This window comes from Globicephala melas, chromosome 4, assembly GCF_963455315.2.
Source record: "Globicephala melas chromosome 4, mGloMel1.2, whole genome shotgun sequence".
Classification (NCBI taxonomy): Eukaryota; Metazoa; Chordata; class Mammalia; order Artiodactyla; family Delphinidae; genus Globicephala; species Globicephala melas.
Genome location: NC_083317.1, coordinates 31,966,451 through 31,989,708, shown reverse-complemented (window position 1 = coordinate 31,989,708; position 23,258 = coordinate 31,966,451). Strand labels below are relative to the sequence as shown.

The window sequence follows — 23,258 nt, the reverse complement described above, 5'->3', positions numbered from 1 at the left end:
GAACAAAATGACTAAGTGAGTTTTTATTAATTTGCTGCAACGTATGGATATCAAAACAATATTTCAGTTATTAGTAATCATATATATATCATATACATCACACATATACAGACAGGTATAATCACATATTTGTATATATACCTGTATAATCAAAATCAGTTAGTTTTGTGTCAGATTTTCAGTCAGTTAAAAATGATATGCATCAAACAAAATTAAACTTTGTCATCCTAATAGTTACAATATAATTAATCAAGAGATATGAGTGAGCAGTTGAGATTTGGAGTGTAGTAGCATAAAGGTCTAAACAGGTAAATGTGAGTCCTGTGTTAAATACTAAGGGGCAGAATTTGAAACCATAGTATTTTTAATCAATAAAACAATTTTCATATTATTCTTCTCCTCCCAAATTATCAACTTTTACATATGTACACATAATTTGATGATATGAGTTTCTTATTTTTCTATTCTCCTCATGGGAGGATTTGTCTGTATATTATCTCTCTGTCCTCTTATCCCTTAAAAATGGCACGTTCAGTTCTTCAAATCAGAAACCTGGGGTATCACTGTTGACATCTTTCTCTCTTTCAGCTTCAACCCCTCAAGAAGTTGTTTTGATTTTCACCCCCAGTGTATACCTCTCCTTTCCCTTTTGTACCAAATCCAGTGTCATTATAATAGTATAAAAATAATCATCATTTTTCCCCTTAATTACTACAATAGCCTTCTAATTGGTCTCTCCACTTCAGTTCTTATTTCCCTCTTCATTTCATTCACAGAGGCACTAAAATGAATATTTAAATAGGATAATTCCAGCTCTGCTTAAAAACCACAGAAGTGGCTTCTCATGGGAATTAAAATACAAGCTGACCCTTTATCATGACCACTGTGCGCAGCAGATCTGGCCTCTCCTTCCCCTGACAATCTCATGGTGCACCAGTGTCAACCTGTCCCACTAACCAGAGTCTGAGTCTCTTAAAGTTTTTTTCTTCAACCTGGATTATTTCCTATGCCTGCAATACACTTCCATAGGATAAGTTCTATTCATTTTTCAGGATTTAGTTGAACTGTTATTTAAATTATGTCCTTCATTAGTTTCTCACACAGCAATCCTGTCCTTTCCTTCATGTCATGTATCACGATTGTAGCTGTGTATCTATGCATGTGTTTATTTGACTATTATCTGTCTCCTCCCCATACCTTGCACACCATGAACGTAGGACTTGAGCTGATGTTAGCGCTATTTCAGATATAATACCCAGCATTCAGAAGGTGTATTGTAAATATTTATGTTCTGAATGCCCACTATGTCTTGGGCATTATTCTAGGCACTGGATACATAGAGTGACAAAAACAAACTTCTCGTTCTCATGGAGCTGACATTTGAATACAAAAAGCCAGACAATAAATAGATAAGTATATTCCTTTGATCAAGGAATATATATATATATATATATATATTTCTATTTAGCAGGGCGCTAAATAGAAAGTTGGATGTTATAAAAAAAGAACACGTCTCTCCTGCCCTAATCAGGGTCCCATACCTCAGATAGTCTCATTGTGTCTGTGTTTTTTTAACCCTGCCAGGCTACTCCTGAATATGACTTTTGCTCTGGCACTTAGAAACCCTCATCAATGGCATTCTTTGTCCTCCTTTCCATTTGCACTGGCAGCTGAGAAATTTGGCAATTCCTCACATAGTGACTAATAGTAATACTTCTTTGCAGATGTAATGCACATATAAATGGCAAGTCCTGTACAAACACTAAATAATTAGTCTTCGTAATAACCCTAGCAAGATGGAGTGTAAAATTTTCTGTTCTGAGCCATTCAATAACTGAGCCATTGTGAATATACCTATTAAAATCATAGCATAGTGGTGGGATACATGGGGTGATTCTAAAATCCTTGACTTGTGTTTTTTGACTCCTAAATAAACATTATCTACAAATAATACTCTATCAAATGGTGTTTTACAAAAGCTGCATTCTTCATTAATAAATCCATTTAATTTATAGATGAAAGTGTATACAAATCAAACATCTAGTAAGCTACTGACATCTTTAAGTGAGAACATATGATTTTAGCAACCTGACTAACTTTGGGAGTTCATTTTTTATGATCTACCAGATTGCAAGTCTGCTGAATATTAACTATTTAAATGTTGATCCTTATTGAGGTACGCCTTTCTCTGGAATGCATCATAGGTTTTAACGTAAATCTAGCATGCCAAACTTCACCCCTTTGTCTTGATGACTTGGTGCCAGTGTAATACACTCTAGGGTACATCTTGTAGCACACATGATTCCTGAAGTGAAATAATGAAACCAGGAAACATTGACAGCAGAGAGCTGTGAGGGCTTTTCCTAGGAAGTGTCACCATGCTGTCCATGTTTCTGCAAAATGGGAATGTGGTTTAAGCTTGGACCCAACCTGGAAGTAATTCTAATTACTAAAAGAGCAAGGATGGCTTTCCCCCATTGCTGCCTCCCAGCAGAACACAGAGGCATGCAACTGTGTTTAAGCCTGTTCCTCCATCATATGTTGTTTAAAACAAAACCCAATTAATAACTATTAATTACTTTCATTTTGGTAATAACTTATCTTTCTATTTGCAGGGCTTTGTATTCAGTGCTAGTTAAGATTGAGTGATGTTTGACATCCATCCATACTATATCACTTTTTCAGAATGTATAATTTTTTTTAAAAAAGTACTGCTTTCCTAGGGTAGAGCATAGGAGGTTTGTGAATCTTGAAAAGCTGCAGTAGTTGAGAAAATAAGTGCTTTTACTAGCATACTTTCTTCCAGGATCTTAACCAAAGTATAATTTAAGGTTTCAAAATAAAGTTGCATGCTACAAAAAACACAAGTGGAAGATGACATAATTATTGAAGAGCATTCATAGATCTTTTCAGTGTCAAATTTTAAAAAGTAAATATGTACCCTTTAGGAAATGATCATGACTAAATCATAACTTTATACAGAATTGATGTGTGCATGCATCATTTTAAATATCAAATGCCTTAGCTTTAGAATATGATGCTATAAAATAGATAATACTTCATGAAAGATTATTTTATACATTATCATTTTAGTTTTTTTTTTTAATGGGTTAAAATATCTTTCTGGACATTCATCCCATTGGTTGGAATGCTTTTAAACATTTGGAATTATGATTTTATTTTAAGAAATGTTAAGGAGTTTTGAAAAATATTTGTACCCCAGATAACACTTTCCTCTTCTGGGTAATGCTGTGAGCTTAAAAAGTAAGAATGCAAATAGTTACGCCTTTATGATATGCTTCCTTGGCTGGCTCCTAAAGCATATATCTTAATACAAAATAACCTGCAATAAACCCTATTGTAGTACCATTTCCTGACAAGGTGAAGATTAATGTTGTTTCTTGACCTACCTCTCCACTGATGTAAACTGTGCTGCAAGGGAAATACAAATGTTATAGCACGGGTGCCAAGCACCCAAGTATGTGCTCAGTACAGATGTGTTAAATGAAAGAATAATAGTTATTTTAAAATGAAATACAACTTACTTATGTTAAGTAGACATTTAGATAACGAACTAAAAGTATCAAAGAAGTGAGTAATACAATCTCTGCTAGTTAAAGACAATAGAAGTGATTAGTGATTTTGAAAGCAGTTGAAGTGGTACATTGTAACCGAGGCAGGCTGTCTCTGAGCATCCTTAAAGCTGTTGTCTTTGGGAATACACTTCCTCATTTATTTTCTCCTCAAATATGTCCCATTTTTAAGGGTTTCATTCATTTTTTTCCCTTCCCCTGTCGACTGCTTACTACTATTTGCTGCGAGGTTTCATTGATAAAAGTTATCTTTTCAAGTAGAAAAATAAATTCTCAGGACTGCATATTCTCTTCCTCTGTTTTTCCCAAGATACCCATTAAAATTCTAATTAAAATGCCCATATTTAATTAAGATGCTTTTTATTGTGCAGCTTTTTCAGTCGTTTTGTTGTTGAAGTAGAAGAATCATAATAAAAGCACGACATAGGTAATCTGAATGATGATTTCTAATTCTCAGTATGCCACTGAAAATCTTCAGTGGCCTCTTCCAAACGTGGAAAAATCTGAGAAGATACAAGAATACACAATATATTCAAAGGTAGCCATTTGAGTGTCAAGAGGGAAATTTCTCACTCAACTTCGGTTCTACTGGAAAGAGGCTGAAGTATTAATTATATCATAATAGCTATATATTTAGAATTGTGCATACAATGTTAAGATCAGATGGATGGGCAAGTTGATGGAAAAGTGTCCTTGGTGGACTCTGCTCCTGTCTACAAATTCCGCATTCGTAAAATGAAACTAATAAAGTCACTTTTTCATAGCCTTGTTTTGAGGATTAAATGAGTGGATACTTGGCATGGTTCCTTACATAGTAAATGTTCAATAATCATCAGCCATTGCTAACATTATTATTATATTGCTAACAATATCATTATTCTTATTTATGTGATGAGCTCCTCTCCTCCTGAGGAGCCTTAGATTATTAATCTCTAAAAGAAAAAGTTTGGGTCCCACATCTCCTAGGCCCCTGACTACACCAAGATTCTGTGATTCAGGAAGCCAGAGTATTATAATTCACATATGTTCACCACATGATTAGGGAACAAAATTAATTTTGGGAGCATTTGAGCCTTACCAAAATGGGGCAGTCCTGAGACTGCAGTGCATTGATGTACAATCACTGGTGAGTCAAACCTTCTGCAGTAAGGGAGTGGATTTGTTGGAAATACAAAAGATTAGGAAAATTGCATTTTATGGTAAAATGGTGACATGGTAAAAAATTTTAAAAAGAGCATTGCCTCGGAAATCAGGATACTGATGTTTTCTTCTGGTCTGTTCCTGACAAATAACACAGGCTAGTGACAAAGCTGGGACTCAGTTGCCTCTATTTGTGGGATGGATTAGATGTTGTCAAAGACTCCTGCCCTTTCTATAATTTTATGTTTCATTCAGTTCTAAAATTTCCCACAATGCTTTTAAAAAGTGTGTTACAAATATTAAAATCTCCATAATATTTGAAAGTTTCCATTTAACGTATTTTTTCACTTTGCCCCTTGTCTTTTCAATATTACCCAAACAGGTTGCAAAGTCAGCACTGAATTTTAGAATCCTTTTCTGAAAGCAAATTTACTTATTCTGAGAACTGTATTAAAATTGATGTATGGTTTTTCAGAAAGACAAATGATTATATGTTTTGTTTTAAAGGATAAACTTTAGTTGGCCATTTTTTTTAGACCAAAAACTTCAGGAGATTCAGATTCAATGAAGCTTATGTTTTTTTTTTCTAATTGGACAGAATGAAAAAAAAGTGAAAAGCAGTTGAGCCAGATTACATGCACCAACCTGTAAACGTAAAACAATTACATAAATATGGAAGAAATACGATATTAGGATGAACTGTGGTTTAACAACCTTTTTAGGTGGTGTCTACTTGGATACATTATATATGTTATCAAATTAATATTAAATCTTTTCAAAAGTTAGTTCCATATTTTAGAATTTCATACTATTCAAATCAAGAAACATTTGAGAATATACACTTTGATTAGTAGACATGTTACGGAAGAAAAGGAGAGATTTTCTTTTAAAGGATCTGTGTTTGAGATTATTTATGGATACCATTGTTTTTTTCTGCAAGATGCTGCCAGTCATTTGAATTCAATTTTTATTTCTTAAATATACATATGAATTTAAAAAATTGGATAGTTTAACCAGAAGTTCATATCATTTTATAATGTGACACATACTATTTTTTCCCCAAAAGGAAATGTTCAAGGCAAGTAAGAAAAAAAGTTGCTTTTATAGAAGAGAGAAAAAAATCTTAAATTCATAACTTTATGCAAGGTTGCCTGTCACCATAAGCAATGCTAGAGTTCTGTGTTTCACAGCTGCAAAAATAATTACATGAGCATTATCTAAGCAGCAATCTTTAATGGATTACATTTTGTTAGCTTTTCATTATATACTGTAAAAACCCAAATAACATAGTAAATGGAAAAGAAAAAAAAAAAACCTTGATTTATCTGACTTAGACCTTTGATATTTTTGAAAGACATTTTATTCTTCATTGGTTTATTTGAGATATCTCAATTTGTAAATAAGATATAGTGTTACCAAGTTGGTTTTAAGCTCACCAAACAGAACAGTGGTGCAAATTATTTATTTTAATTTGAAAAGTATTTCACTTCTGCATGTTTCGAGGCTGTTAAAACTTTTCAGAGGTGTTATCTTAGATTAATAATGTGATCTAGCAAAAGCACATACTGTTTGTTAAGGTCAGTTCATTTGCTTTTTCTATAAACCTTACATTTTATTTGTGGTGTATTCTTAATACCTAATAGTAGTGTAAATTCATAAATAGTGGAAGTCTTCGTACTCTGTTCTTTTATAATGTGCTAACAGTAGCTGCAGTTTTCAGTTCAGCAAGGCTTATCTTTGTGTCTGTGTATTTTATTAGTAAATAGTGTGTCTATGGAGTTAGACTTACAACAGTGTGGTGTGATCATATCTCCTTTGCTTTTTCCTTTTACTGTTCTTTCCAAAAATGAGGACAGACATCTCCTGTTTGAAGCGGTATTTTCCAAGTGTTAATACTGTCATATTGTGCCCAAGTTGTTGTAATATGTAGATTAAAAAGTGGTTTTGTTGAGTGGATATTAAGGCTTACTCAGATGTATGCACACACTTAGCTGGCATAGAGGAAGGAAAAGTGGAGAATTGTAAGAGAAAAGTATAGTATTTTGTAAGTCTCTAAGCTTATTTGGGGTTTTGAAACCAAAATTTAAGGGTGACTTTTGAAATCGTAAGTTTTTTTTTCATTGTAGTACTTCATCCATGACAGTATTTTTAAATGCCATTGAAATGGAAAGACATTCATTCCAGTACAAAATTGTAGTATCAAATATTTAATTCAATAGATTTTTAAAGATAAATATTTATCACTTCGAATCTGTGCACTTAACATACCAATGAGCATATTAAGTATCAAATTAGATTACTAAAATTGTTCACCTTTTATTACACACTGGGGGAAAATGGGGTGGGAGAAAGGTAACTAACATTTTTAGATTTTGTATTGAAGTGTGTATTTCCATTCCTGCTTTGTAAATATGGAAACAGGTATTAAGTAATGTGTTCGAGATTACCTACCTCGTAAACAACAGAGCTGTGATTTAAGGCTAATTGATGCCAAATAATTCATGATTTCTTGGTGTTAACAAAATACTGAAGACAATTATACTGTATTAACTATTTTCGAAATACATGTTTGATTTATTTTCTACATTTTATTCCAATAATCGCAAAGTGAATAATACTGGTTCACAGTATGTTAGTATTATATTAGTATCCAGTTAGGATTATAGTAATGAATTGTTTCCTCCTCTAAAAAATTATGTTTAATAATATAAATGGGGTTAATAATATCTCTTATTCTGAGCAGGTTTGAGATTTAAATGAAGTAATGTGTACTCCTCACCAAATCCACAAAAAATAAAAAGTACAGAACATACAAAGTGACATGGTTGGTAGCAATGCTGTCATCATCACTGGTGCCTTTTAACACTGCCCCTCACTCAGTGATAATGGAAAAACAGACAGTGTTTTGAATTTAGTCACTTTGCAAGTATGTCTAAAGTTTTTGTAATGGACATATTTAAATTATAGTGACTATATACTGTTATACACTAGTTTGAAATATCTTTAAAATACCTCAGTCAAATGCATGCTTGGAAGCATATATATATATATATATATATTTTTTTTTTTTTGTGGTACACGGGCCTCTCACTGCTGTAACCTCTCCTGTTGCGGAGCATAGGCTCCGGACGCGCAGGCCCAGCGGCCATGGCTCACGGGCCCAGCCGCTCCGCGGCATGTGGGATCTGTCTGGACCGGGGCACGAACACGCGTCCCCTGCATCGGCAGGCGGACTCTCAACCACTGCGCCACCAGGGAAGCCCTATTTTTACTTTTAATATTTTTGCTTGTATGCATGTGTAATCCATTTAATAACAGAAAGCATCATCCCAACGTGTCATGTAAGTAAAAGGAGGGTTTGGTTATATTCATTAGCACATGGATGAGGAACTGTAGGCAGTAGACAGAGAAGTGCAAGTTAGAGATAAGCCAAATGCTAACTGTGAGGGCACTAGGCAGCAAAAAATACTTGCCCACTGGCCTGTGAAGAATATCAAATTATCCCTGTCGTGTGCTTAAGGCCAGATATCATTATTAAATTGCATATGTCTGTAAGTAGATATAGATTTTCCAAGATGTACTGAGATAGCTGTTAGTAGTCGTTTACTATAATAAATGTCTCCTTCGCTGAAGTTCAGAGATAAGGACTGTATATTTCACCGTTGAGTGTAATCATTTAATCTTGTACCTGCAGTACTACGGGATGACTTCAGACAAAACCCTTCCGATGTCATGGTGGCTGTGGGAGAGCCTGCAGTGATGGAATGCCAGCCTCCACGAGGCCATCCGGAGCCCACCATTTCGTGGAGAAAAGATGGCTCTCCGCTGGATGATAAAGATGAAAGAATAACTGTAAGTATTTAAGCCAGCGGTGGGGGACATTTAAAATCCAACTGTGTATATCTTCACGAAAGAAAAAGAGAAAAAAGTAGGTGCTTTCAAATACAGGATTGCATTAACTCCCATTTTCAATTCTTCTTTTAAAATAAATATATTTCAGTTCTCCTTGTGTTGACATAAAAATAAGTGAGGAAAATGCATGTTGTTTAGTTTGCTATTCAGTAAAAGAAGACTTTAATTTCTATGTCAATGTCTTAGAGTTAACACTTTTGTGTATGACATAATTATTTGCATCACTCAGGGCGTATCACATTTCTAGATGGTATAGTAAAAAAATTATAAATAGAATTCAGAAATACAGTATATTTCCAGAAGGAAATCCCTTCAGAATTTTTATCTCTTTCTCCTTTTTAAATTGATTTTCTGTTCTGTAGAGTTTGATATCATTTCTGAAAAATCAAATCTCATTCTGAATGATGGTTAATGATGGATTGATCTCATTCCAGAATAAAATAGTGTGACTAGATTACTGGATTTCAAATTTCTGCTGTGATGTGAGTAGAGAAGTATGCTGTCTGTAGTAAGTAATGATGCGTTTTCTTCTGACAGCAGCGATTCTATGAGGCTTCTTTGCTTTTTCTATCTTGTAAGGTGTTAACTAAAGTACCTAAGTAAACCAGCTCTCATTGATTCTATGATTGTACAACATTCCCCTTTTCTGTTTTCTTTGTTCTGCACATACTGTCTATCTATTGTGAATTTATGAGCCAAGATTTAATGTTTCCCAGGAGAATGTGTGTGTAAGGCAAAGGTCACTGCTAAAGTTGTAGAAGAACAAAATTATAACACAGACCACATAATCCTAATAAATGCTTGCACTGTTTCTGAATAACCAGCTAGCAGATTAGCATGAAAATTAAATAGTGAGGAAAAAAAAGAAAGAGAGAAGGTTGTGGTGGACAGGGATTTAGAGACCTTGAAAGAAAATCAAGCATTTTTCCTGCATTGATCCGAATTAGAATGAGTCTGTCAAATGATTAAGTCTAGGAATTGGAGTGAGAAGGACCTAGCTGTACTTTTAGGAGATGCTGACGAGCCACATAGCAAAGTGAACTCTATTTGGAAATATTGACTCGGGGAAATAGAGTTAAGGGAACAGAGGAGTAGAGATTCTGGGACCAAATGCTTCTCCTGTTAGTGATAACAGATTCCTTTTAGACTTATGCACAATTAAGATAATGTTTTCCCCTTTAAAAACTATTTTAAGTCGTTTGATGACCATTATCTGTAATTTACATTTTCCTACCCTAATAATTCAAACTCATTGAAACCATTATTATCCATCTCCTCCCTCATGTCTTTCCCGATTACCTATTTGTGTTTAATACAAATTAATGATAAAATTCTCAGCATTGGAGATGCAGCATTAAACAAAAATCAGTGAATGCCCTTCTGGAGTTTATATTCTGTGGTTACTTATACAGATAAAACCAAAATAGATAGTATAACATATAGTATATTAGACTATAATAAGTCCTATAAAAAGTAATGAAATGATAGATTAATAAAGATTGGGGTAGAATTCCAATTTTAAATAGAAATGACCAGAAATGCTCCACATAAAGATGTGAAAAAATTAAGGGAAGGAACTAGATAGGTATCTGGATAAAGAGTGTTCACACAAAATAGTAAGTTCAAAGACCCTAAGGCAGGGTGTACCTCTACCATTCAAAAAATATAAACAGGCAGAATGGTCAGTGTGGATGGAGCAGAGTAGCAGAGTGAGCAAGGGGAGATTTGTTGGAGATAGCATCGGGGGTGACAGCTAGCCAGACGGTATTCAGCCACAAGAAAGAACAAAATAATCACATCTGGAGCAACATGGATGGACCTAGAGACTGTCATACTCAGTGAAGTGAGTCAGACAGAGAAGGACAAATATCGTATGATACCGCTTACATGTGGAATCTAAAAGAATGGTACAAGTGAACTTATTTACAAAACAGAAATAGAGTCACAGATGTAGAAAACAATCTTATGGTTACCGGGGGGAAAGGTGGGGAGGGAGAAATTGGGAGATTGGGATTGACATATGCACACTACTATATATGAAATAGATAACTTATAAGGACCTACTGTATAGCACAGGGAACACTACTCAATACTCTAATGACCTATATGGGAAAAGAGTCTAAAAAAGAGTGGATATGTGTAAATGTATAACTGATTCACTGTGCTGTACAGAAGAAACTAACACAACATTGTAAATCAACTATACTCCAATAAAATTTTTTTTAAAACCCCCAAAACTAGCCAGACTGTCTAGGACCTAGTAGACATTGTAAATAGTTTGGCTTTTCCTCGAAGCAAGGTGTAAAGCATCAGAGTTTTCTCAGCAGAATCCTCCATGCTCTGCAGTACACAGTGAAGGGCGATAATAGCTGACGTGGAGAGCACAGTGGGAGTTTTTGCAGTAATCCAGGCAAAGGGGAAACGGTGGTTTGGACCACTCTCTTAGGAGGTAGTTTGAAGAGGAGAGGTTATATTCTGGATCTGCTGTGAAGAAATTGCAGACAGAATTTGCTAAGAGATTGGATGTGGCTTGTGAGAAAAAGAGAAGGATTACCTTAATCCATTGGTCTGAGCAACTGAAAAGGTCGAGATGCCATTAAATGTAAAAAGGGAAGATTTGGGATAGGAAGTATCAGGAACTCAGTTTTAGACACTGTAATTTTGAAATTCTTATTAGATATCCAAGTATAAGTGTCAAGTAGGCAGTTGGAGACATGAGTCAGAAATTCAGAGTTGAGGTTGAGGCTGGAGAAAAATTTGAGTTGTGGTAGACATAACAAGTACTCATTACCATACAGTCCTCCCTTCCTTCTGGGCAGATGAAACACTTCCCAGCTTCCTTGCCATGGGGCAATTTCACTGGTTCAACTTCATGAGCCATGAGTGAAAATTAAAGACGTTAAATACTAGTGGGTGAGCTTCCAGCGCTCTCTCTCTTTATCAGGTGGCAACCAAGGAGGACACATGTTCCAGGACACCCAAAGAGCCTGGGTCCCTGAGTTAGGTGTAGTAGACTTTCCACCCCATACCTCTGTCTTCCCATGGTGGACATGTAGAATGAATGAGAAATTTTCGTTGTATTAAATCATAGAGAATTTCCTAGCACAGACTAATGTAGCCTATCTTAATGAATATGGGAGTCATCAGCATGTACATATTATTTAAAAACAGGAGACTGAAATCACCAAGAGAGATCCAGTCTTTAGCTCTGTGCGGGGCGGGGGGGGGGGGTGGGAGGCAAAAGAGCAGTGGAGACTGAAAGGGAGCAGTCAGAAAGGAGGCTAACTAGAAGGGCAGCCACCTGGAGATAGTGCTTTAAGGACGTGGCAATGACTGAATCAATTGCAGCCAGTAGATCAAGTAATGTAAGGATTGAGAATTGACCACTGGAATTGACAACTTGGTCAGTCATTAATGACCTTGACAAGAGCAGTTTCAGGGAGTGGGGTTAAAACTCACTGAACTGGTACAAGAGAAATTGGAAAGATTGAAATCAGACACGTTAGAATTGTATAGACAATGAAACGATGCCAAGATGTTAATGTATAAATAATTTTAAAATCATTTAAATGCTGTCAAAATGATGATCCATGATAGTGTTCCGTATGCCAGGAAGTTGTAATGTCTGAAACTTTTACTGTTTCTAAGACCATCTGTGTGTTTTGTGTAAATTATGACTGTTAAACTGATAAAACACTGGAGGTAAAACACATCTATACATGCAGGGAAATGAATAGATTAAAAATCAGCAGTTTGGATACAAAATTACTGCTCTTATTTAAATCATAATTGTTTTTGTTGGATTTCTTCCTTTAGGCAAAACTAAAATTGAGTAATTAAAACAAAAACTTAAAACAGAAACAGAATGCCTGATGTTATTTCTAATTTTTTTTTCAAAAATTCAAAGTAAATTCTTAAGAGAAGTTGGTTATTAGATATTTTATGTGATTCTTCTTTCCTGAGCTTTGTTTTTGAATGACTGTTTTCATTTCTATTGTTAAAGTACTTTGCCAAATGTGTTGAGTACAGACAAACAAGAGATTAAAACACATAATATCTTTATGAAAGACAAGTGAAGATTGCATGGTTATTGCTACAGTTTTGGCTATAGGAATTTCTAGAGTTCTTTGATGTGGTGGCTTTCTTTGTTGAAAATGTAAAGTACAACTCTCCCAGCTGTGAGAACAAAGCCACACCCTACAAAAAAGGAAAATATGTAATTGAATTGTAGCTGCACCTGTATTTTTTTGATGTTCTTAAGTCACTTCTTTTTACACTGACCTGTATTCTAAGCCAAATTTTAGATCTATGATGATTATAATGCAGGAAAATATAAAAAGCATTTTCTTATTTTCCTGCCTGAGAGGAGAATCTTTTAGAACTTTTTTGGCGTGTATTTCTTAGAATAATTTGAAGGAGGCCTTAGATGATGCTTGTCTCTGGTGTTCGTTCTTTTTTTTCTAAACCTTAGTGTATTTAGCATGAGAATATAAGTAGTTTAACTGGCAGGCTGGATTAAATAGGTTTACTTCATATGTCTGAGACATAGTCATAACCATTATTATTAATAAATGAATTTTTCTCATAGAGATGAATCAGAGGACCAAAGACTTCTTTTTGATGTAGAATAACATTTTGATGTACTTTATAAAAAATGATATATAGAGTTTATTTCATTACATTTTGGAAATATTGTACTTAAAGTCAAGATTATTTTGTATGAGTGAAAAACTGAGAATGTTAAGGTTGGAGAAAACAACTAATACCAAATATTGAGAAAAAAATTTGTGTTCAGTTAAAAAACTAAAATTGCCCTTGAATTAAAGAAAAAGATAAATACAGTTGAAAGTACATATCGCAAATAATTTCCTAGATTACAGAAGATCTGAAGTATGTATAAAGATTGTCAATTACAGAATTATGTTGAATAAAAGCTGACAACTAGACCCAAAAATGCCCAAGAAAAATTTTAGCATGATTTTGGGTTTTTGAATGGAGTCAATCATCATTGATAAAGAGAGAAGAGAAATTTACTAATGTCAAAACATTGTGAAATGGTATTAAGCTTATTAAAAAATTTGCCATTTATTTTATATTTGTAGACCTGGGTAGTTTTAATATTGTTACCTTGGCGAAAAGTTAAGTGTGTTAAAAATCAGGCTAGTTTTGGGGGGGGTCACACAATTGCAGAATGTCTGAGGCGTCAGTTTCCCATATCTTTTTTTTTTTTTTTTTTTTTTTTTTTTTTGCGGTACGCGGGCCTCTCACTGCCGCGGCCCCTCCTGCTGCGGAGCACAGGCTCCAGACGCGCAGGTCCAGCGGCCATGGCTCACGGGCCCAGCCTCTCCGCGGCACGCAGGATCCTCCCGGACCGGGGCACGAACCCACGTCCCCTGCATCGGCAGGCGGACTCTCAACCACCGCTCCACCAGGGAAGCCCCCCGCCATATCTTTTGTATTGGCTCTCTACAAAAAGAAAATGCTCCTGGTGGTAGCTACAGGAATTGCAGGCATAAAGACAGAAGGAAATAGCCCATCTCTCACGGAAGATTTAAATAAAACTTACTTAATTCATTTATAAGCATAAAAACAAATGTATTCATAAGTTAAATGTATTAAGGTATCCAATAGTACCTAGGTGGTACTAATGAGACAAGATCAACTATATGGTTTACTTCAACATATGATAAATTGGTATAGCAAATTGATACCATTATTTTAACAAAACAAAATGACAGTTATATGTATTTGTATATGAGATCTGATGATTTATGACGGGGAATTAAATCTTTGGACTTGGATTGATAAATTAATATTTATAGGAATAATAGTAAATCCTCAGTACATGGGACATAGTAAATATGCAATAAATATTTATGTTACAGCTCTTCTGGAATGTTACAGCTCTTGTGCTTAAGTCTATCATGAAAACAAACTGAAAAAACACCACTCTATTTTTTTCAATCAGAAGTTTTTCAAACAAATGTGTGGAGTTTTAGAAATGGTTGTTGTAGGGACACCAACAATTTACTACTCTACCATAGTAATAACAATAGCTATTGTGTATTGAGCACCTGTCATGTACCAGAAATGTAATATTATCTCATTTAATCCCCTTTAAAACTCAATGAATAAGCTATTTTCTTTCCATTATGGCACACTTATACCTGTCAATTCAGTCTTATGGATAAGAAGAGGAGGAAGAGGATATTGATATTAAACCCTTAATGTAGCACTTACTATGTGCCAGGTCCAATTCTAAGCACTTTATATACATTGACCCATTTTATTCTGACCCTGTCACACAGATACTAAAATTTCACTAGTGCAGTGGTTAACTCCAGTTGACTGCGGGGACACCTGCCTTTTGTTTTACTGACAACATTTTCTATAGGTCCTATAGATTTTGCTGCATATATTAAAGACTCTGATTTGCTATCAATGCAAATTTCAACTCAGAATGGCCATAACTCTTAGTTTCCGTTGTGAAATATTGCCTTTGAGTTTGTAAGGGTCTGGAGAGATTAGTTCACACAGTGGAGGTTATAGTGGTTTTGAAACTAAGCTTGGTACATTTGAGAATTAGTCCATATTATGTCCAGTAATAAAAACTGTAACATAACAAAGATCTATAAAATTTGAAGTTTGGTAGTTTCACAAACTATGGCACAGAAATGGTCAAGTTCGACCAAAGGTTATAGTTCAGATAAACTAAAATTATTTATTCTGGACACTAGAGGTCTTACCTCAAAAGATTTTAGGAGATTATCTAAAGAGGATGATAAATGACTGTTTGCCATTTGGCATTTAGGGAAAGAAGGACTTATATTAAAAGGGAATGAGTCAGAGAATGACTTAACTGACTGTACTTTACAGTTAATTGTCCAAATTGTAGATTAGCTAGGTTCTAATACCATCAGCTGTACACACGTCAAAAGTTATTGCTGAAAAATTAAGCAATTATGAGACATTACATAAATAAATGGATAATTAAGTCAAAGAAAATATTGATGTAGTAGCTTCACAATTTCATATAAATACAATAAAATATTGTAAAAACTAATATAGTAACAGTACAATGTAAATGGTAAGATCTGCCTGGACTCAATTCTGAAATTCCAGAGTAAGTTTCTTCAAAGTAACCTTTCACCGTCATTTATCCTGAATTATTTCATTTTAGTATTTAAAAGAAGAGCTTAAAAGACATTCTTTTCATGTTCGAAACTCAGCTTTTTAAAAAAAATTTATTTATTTTTATTTTGGGCTGTGTTGGGTCTTCATTGCTGTGTGCGGGCTTTCTCTAGTTGCGGTGAGCGGGGGCTACTCTTCGTTGCGGTGCGTGGGCTTCTCATTGCGGTGGCTTCTCTTGTTGCGGAGCACGGGCTCTAGGTGCACAGGCTTCAGTAGTTGTGGCGTGCGGGCTCTAGAGTGTAGGCTCAGTAGTTGTGGCGCACGGGATTAGTTGCTCCACAGTATGTGGGATTTTCCTGGACCAGGGCTTGAACCCATGTCCCCTGCATTGGCAGGTGGATCCTTAACCACTGCACCACAGGGAAGCCCTAAATTCTTAGCTTCTAAGCTAAAATTTAGAGATGAACAATGCATGCTTTTCCCATCTTTTTTGTATGTGGCTTTGTGACATAAACATTTTTGAATGACTTGTATTATTCTTTGAGATAAGCTGTGTCTTGAATTTTTAATTTTTTTCCTACCTGTCTTCAAAGCAGCATGCTACAAAATGTTTTATATGTCTCATAGATTTTCTTGTTACTTAATAGAAAAAATAATTTAGATTATAAAGAAATACTTTCATTATAAGCTATTTATTTCTATCAAATCCATAGTCCAGAAACCATTTTATTGTCAATTCCATCTACTTATCAAATAACCATATTGAGACTTTATTCATTCTTCTTTGAAAATGTGGAAAAGATTTCACAGCATCTATGTGTTTTAACATGATGAGCAAAGGTTAATTTAGTAGCCTTTTCTTAAGGTTTTTACTTAGATGGGATGACCAGCCATCCTGGTTTGCAGGGAACTGTCCTGGTGTTAGCACTGAAAACCCCTAGTCCCAGAAAAATAACCCTCGGTTCTGGGAAAACTGAGACAGTTGGTCACCCTAAGCCTAGATGGTTTAAATGAATTGATTTATATATGAATGAGAAATTTCATTCATACAAGGTAAATAAAATGTAGTTTAAATAGAAGAGTTGTATCTATGTCATTTCTTTCATAAGCAAGTTAAAGACTTGAAAATCATTAGTGAAGTTAGGAGAAAAATTCAGTTATACATAAAAAATGATTTAACACCTCCCATTCCTCATGCTAAGGGGTACAACTGTTAGAATGCAATATGTCATCAGTTCTTTTTCAAGTCCTTTTCTGCTTCCTGTGTGTCTTTGTAGGCTTCTTTGATTTCCCTTGTTGGTGTGATATTTTGGTAAAAAGCAGCTGACTCACATCCCATCCAAATCCCCAGTGTCCTCCAGATCCTTCATAAATTTGGCATTCAGCCCTCTCCTTGCCAATTACTTCCTTTCCCCCCAATTCCCACATGTCTCCTTCCTAAGCCATCTGCTTCTCCTCCCTTCCTTCGATTAGTGCTTTCCTCTGGTCTTCCAACTTCTTTCATTGTTCAATGTCCGTTGCTTCCTTTTCCCCTCTGCTCCCCTACAGGAAATCAACATGCTTAATGCAGCTGATGTCATAGAGCCCCTTTTCCCTGAGAAGTTAAATTTGTGTTCCTGAAAAATAAATATGTAGTTCTGTTGTGTGAAGGTCAAAGGAAACTGGTGTATTGAACCAGAATTTTTTTCTGCCCATCTTACATAAAGAGTCATGCATATTATATATCATCTTTTTTAAAGAATAAAAATTTTATTCATGATGTTTTAAAGAATAAAAATTCTTTTTTAAAGAATAAAAATTTTATTCATGATTTAAATATAAGTTAATATGAATCTATAATATGAATCATGAGACTGAAGAAATGAGTTAAAAAGTAAATTTATATCCTATCATACTTAATTTTCAAATTTAGTCATTGAAATACAGTATTAGTAAAATTAAACAGTTTCATATATTGTAAGACAATGTTTTAAAACCTATATGCATGATTTTATGGACGTTTGATCTCTATAAATTTCATCATATCCATCTGTGAAATTAATTGTCTAATAATACCTATATTGGTTTACAGTGTTCTTGTGGGAATCCAGTGAGGAAATACATGTTATATGTCGTTTTAAATGGTGACACACTCTGTACGTATTAGTAATCAGTATTCTGGTGATTATTGTTGTACCTGCCTGAACTCTGGGTAAATTTAGCAATCAATAACTTGACGGAAAAGGAAAATCAGGAACTGTTTATGCCACAGCAATTTCAACTTTTCTGAATTAACAAGAAGACCATATATGTATATGAAAACAGACCCAGCATTTGTCTCATCTAAATTTCTATTTATACTGATTTACAACTGTGAGAAAATCAGTTTCTACAGAATCACCATGAGTATTTAGTGCAGGTGAATATTATGAGTAAGTAAAGTTTTCAGACTAATATTGATATTAAGAAACTAATTTAAAATCCTGTGTTCACCCCTACTGTGAAATGCAATAATCAACTGGGGATTCCACAAGAGAATTAAGCCCTAATGCCCTAAGGCATCCACTCTGTGTAATAAATTGACTTTTCTTCCTTGCACCTAGAACAGTCCTAGTTGTGTACAATTCTCAGGGGAATTGAGAAATGCTGTGATTCAGATGAGGTTCACTGGTTGAAAAAGGCTGGTTTATCTTCCTAAGGAACATCCTGAACCTTTGTGGAAACTTGTAATTCTATTTAAATAATTAAACATACACTCATCCTGTTTGGATGCTGAAACTAGAAAAGAGAAAGCCAAGCATCTCAGGCCTACCTGTGAAGCCCAAGTACTCTTTTGGAAGTATTTTAATAAACTAAGGCCTTCTCAGTTCTAGCACACAAATTAGTTTAGATGACAATATAGTTATAAATATAATTCCAGAGAGTATTTATTTGATTATTGCTCTCTAGATTTTAATTATTTGTGTGTTAGACGTGCATTTAAAAGCTTGGATACTAAGAGTTTGCAGTACCGAATTATGAAAGTCTTTGCGTATCCAGTTCCCTCTGCCTGGAATGTTTTGACACCTACACCATCTTTGTCTAGCTCACTCATTTTCAAGTTCCAACTTAAAGGCAAGTTCTTCAGAGGAGCCTTCTGCAAAACCCTACTCTGCACTTCCACACTAGATTTGACTTCCTATTATCTGTTCCTTTTCCTTTTGCTAAATATTTCTCTTTTAATCTATTGCAAATCATTACTTATATATTACTCATTGAATATACATGACACATAAAGGCCAGCCGTATTCCCTCTGTCTTGTGGTTGGAGCTCAATACATATTTCTTGAGCAAATATTAAATGAATGAAATATAAATCATAATAATGTCTTCTAGTATACTCAGAACTGAAAAGTTGCTAATATGAACATACTTGATTCTATTTCCATATGCACTTATATATTTACTTTCTTATTCCCTTATAAATTGGAAAGGATGTATCATCCATACCATTTAGTTTTTTCTAAAGCACGTTTTTTTCACTGCCTTATCAGCAAGAGAAGGAATAGATATTATACAGGTTAATTATGTGAGTAAATATATTTCTGTAAGTGTGACTTACAGATACTTACAGAATCTTAGAGATGGAGCTGAGGAGAGATGGTAAATAGGCAAGTCCCTTCATTTTTAAGAAAGAAAGGGAAGCCAGGGGAGTAGATTTGCCCTGAGTCACTTAATGGATCTGTATCGTGAGTCAGGAATAAGAGCCAGACCTCTCAATGCCTGTTCTGATTTTCCCATGACGAACTAGACCTGATCACCCCTTCTCAAACAACACTTAAATTTAAGATGTTTCCTAACAAAAAATCCACAGGTAAAGTGTTTTACTGGACTCATTTCATACAATTTTGCTACTTGTTTTGGTCCTAAATTCAGTATTTCTTATCTTAGTACTAGTTATAGAAAGTATTATTTTGGGCTTCCCTGGTGGCACAGTGGTTAAGAATCCTCCTGCCAGTGCAGGGGACATGGGTTTGAGCCCTGGTCCGGGAAGATCCCACATGCCACGGAGCAACTAATCCTGTGCTCCACAACTGCTGAGCCTGCGCTCCAGAGCCCGTGTGCTGCAACTACTGAGTGCACGTGCCTAGAGCCCGTGCTCTGCAATAAGAGAAGCCACTGCAATGAGAAGCCCAGGCACCGCAATGAAGAGTAGCCCCTGCTTGCCACAAGTAGAGAACAGCCTGCGCTCAGCAACGAAGACCCAATGCAGCCAAGAATAAATAAATGAATAAATAAAGAAAAATAAATAAAGAAAAAAAGAAAGTATTATTTTCTATATTTTCCCTTATTATTTTCAATTATTTATCCACTGGGTACAGACATGGCCTTGTGTCACGCTGATTAATAATTCTGTATGCATTTTTGCTTTATCAATTATGTTTTTAAGAACATATCTAAATTCATCTTAAGTGATTGATTATCTGAGATTGCCTCAGGATTTCATCCAATAAATAAAAATAAATTACAGCAATTTAAATACTAAGTTAAGGTTAACTTATGGCCATCTTGGGAAAGTCTGAAGCTCCTTTTTTGAAACTGCATTAATAACTAGACCCTGGTCACATCCTTTAATTGTTGAACATACTAAGCTAATAATATCTTCCCTATTTATTAGGCTCATAATGAGAATCAAACCAGAGCAGTGAGAGTGTTTTGAAGACTCACAATAACTGCCTTACTGTAAGGTGTTATTTTAAGTAGTGCTGTCATGGTTTTCAGTTAATGTTCATTCTGCATTGATATTAATAACTTGGAGAGGTAAGAGACCAGAGATTTTTAAGTTCAGAATGAAAAAGAACCCTTTTGTATTATTTAGTGGACAAAACAAAGCAAGCAAACAAAAAACGCTGATAACAATGGTATATCTTGTTTCAATCAGTTTTTTTTAAGTGTACAAATATATGAGTCTCCTTCTGGATGCCATATACTTTTAGGGGCCTCTGTAATTTATAGTCTGCGTGCCCATTTTTGTCTGGGTCCCTTGAGACACCTAGTTGTAATTCCTAATAAAATCCTTGTAAGTCCATATAAAATGACTCAAGTACCGCAGAGAGGGTGCAGGTACGGTTGGATGCAGAGATAAAGTAGCAGAGGCTAAAGAGTGCCAGATAAAATATTGTCTAGTTTAACAAATAATCTTTGGTGACTTCAGGAAACAATATACTATAATTCGACTTTGAATTTTCCTCTGAGAAGTGTAATGAACTTCCATATGAGTAAAAGTCCTAACATATGTGAAAAATCAGAATACTCTTGAACAGTTTGGTATTGTACAATGTAGATTTTTTTTATCCAGCTTTGTATTAACGTTGACTGTCAGTACTCTTTTAAATCTCTCAAGATGATTCTGGCCTTCTGAATTTTTTTTTCCAAATATGTTTCCTCCAAAACAGTTCTGAATATTTTCCCAAAATCTAGTCCCACCCAAATGTTAGTTTCAGGAGTGCCTGGCAGATCTGCCTAAGCCACCTTCGGTATGGAATTCTGCCAACTCCTGAAATTCACTGGGCCAAAACCTGCTGTGGATGTACACTGCTGTTCAGCGTCCATGATCCTTCAGTCAGAGGAGATCTTCCAGAAAGCAGAAAGTGTCTCAGAAATTAGAGTAAACAGCTAAGAAAGAGTTATAGCTCATAATTCAAAGTAATTATCAATACAGTATACTACCAGAAGTATTATAACTCTACAGAATGAACACACGTGGTCAGAGACAGAGCTCATAATAGGAATTGCTGATTAACTTAGATAGCTGACTTACAAATGTTGTTGTCCCATTTGTTTTTTCCTTATAATTCAGGCTCACTCAAGCAGCTGGGTTTCTTCACTTTCCAAGCACTTTGATATATTTGATCAGGCCATTACATTTTTCCAAATAGCCAAGGACTAGTGGAATTTTACTACTGTCTGGGAGCACTTTGTTTAATTATAGGTTAAAGTAGTTTGCGAAATTAAAGGTACAATCTTCTGTGGTTTCAAGGATGGTGTTCCAACCAGTTTATTTTATTTTCAATGTTCTATTAATCACGGATGAAATGTTTCTCTAAAGATACAGTTTTAAAATTTATTTAAAACCTTGCTTATAAATCTTGCCTATAATTTGGAGAAAAGTTATATCATATCAGAGTACTTTTTCATAAATTCTGTTTTTAAAAAGTTGACTTTTCTAAATGCTTGTGATTTTGGTGTTTGCTCATGATGGGCCAGACATAATTTTATTTTTCTGTTTACCACAGGAAGAATGAATTGTAATCTTTAAAAGCAAAGTAGTAGATTCAAAAATGCATTTGATTGTACAGCATTCTTTCCTTAAAACATAGTTCAAAATGCAGAAATCAAAGAAATTATTTTAAGCCTTTAAATTTAAAATTATTTTTAATCTGAGCAAAGGGGTTGGGATTTCCTTTTCATAGTTTACAATTGGCTAAAATTGGTTTTATCTATTTCTCCATCTTGTTCATATTGTCACTTTTAAAGAAGCTCTCTCCAAAAATAATCCCAAATCTTATGCTGAGGCTGATGTCTTCTCTAATCTAATGCTGATTCTGCATTTCTTTTGTCTAAAGGTGAGTTGTTTTAAAAGTACTAATACACTGTTGGTAATATCTGACCACTTCAATTTTTATCTCCTTAAGCCCAAAGAATTTGATAATATGATAAATCATACACTTGTAAAATAATCCGGTGTGCATTAACAAAATTACTAACAGATGGCACAGGTTTTCTCTTCTTAAATCTTACAAATCTAGGTGATCACGAAGCTTTAAAGGCTGATCACACTAGGAAAAGCCTCATGTCTAAGTCACCTTTAAGAGCATCATCTTGTATGGGAAAATTTCAAAAGCAGGTGAACTCAATCTGTATAATACTGGTTGAAAATAATGGAACTCTGTCTCCTTGAGTGGATAAAGTGTAATTTACTAAGGAATCCATTATTTCTTTGCCTTTTAACATTCATGGTGTCACTCTTCTCTCTCCTAGATACATCACATCACCATATTGTTACATACATCATGCTTATAGAAGATCATGTCAGATTTTCTCATCTTTATTAGGAAACCTTACAAATATTGTTCAAATTTTAAATATACCATAGTAATAAGTACATATTTATATGGGGAAAGAAGAGCTATTCCTCTGTATAGGAACTAACGTTAAGATATCTACCTAACTAGATTTCGCCTGCAAAGAGCACATGCATATGTGAAATGTAAACATGCACATCTTTTCCACTGGCAACTAGATGGATTAATAGCAATTAGATTGGCTATCCCAATCACTCAGGTTTAAACTTGGAGTGTAATAGATGGAAGGCCATCAATCTAATGGACTCAGGGAGGTCCACCAATAGCACCTGTTTCTTCGCCAAGCCGTTGGTTCTCGCAATCTATACAAGACATTGCCAATTTGCAGTTTGTGGCATGAGAAGCACAGAAAACATGAGCTCTTGTTTTCTGTCCAAAA

General features: G+C 34.8%; 1 protein-coding gene across 12 annotated transcripts in view; it reads left to right on the top strand.

Annotated features, from left to right (window-relative positions):
• Nucleotides 1-23,258, top strand: part of ROBO1 (roundabout guidance receptor 1) — a 1,111,527-nt gene that overhangs the window by 957,268 nt on the left and 131,001 nt on the right. For all 12 annotated transcript variants that reach the window (XM_060297918.1, XM_060297919.1, XM_060297925.1 and 9 more), the window contains one exon: nt 8,428-8,585. In XM_060297918.1, the coding sequence (XP_060153901.1) occupies nt 8,428-8,585 (158 nt within the window). The remainder of the gene's footprint in view (nt 1-8,427; nt 8,586-23,258) is intronic.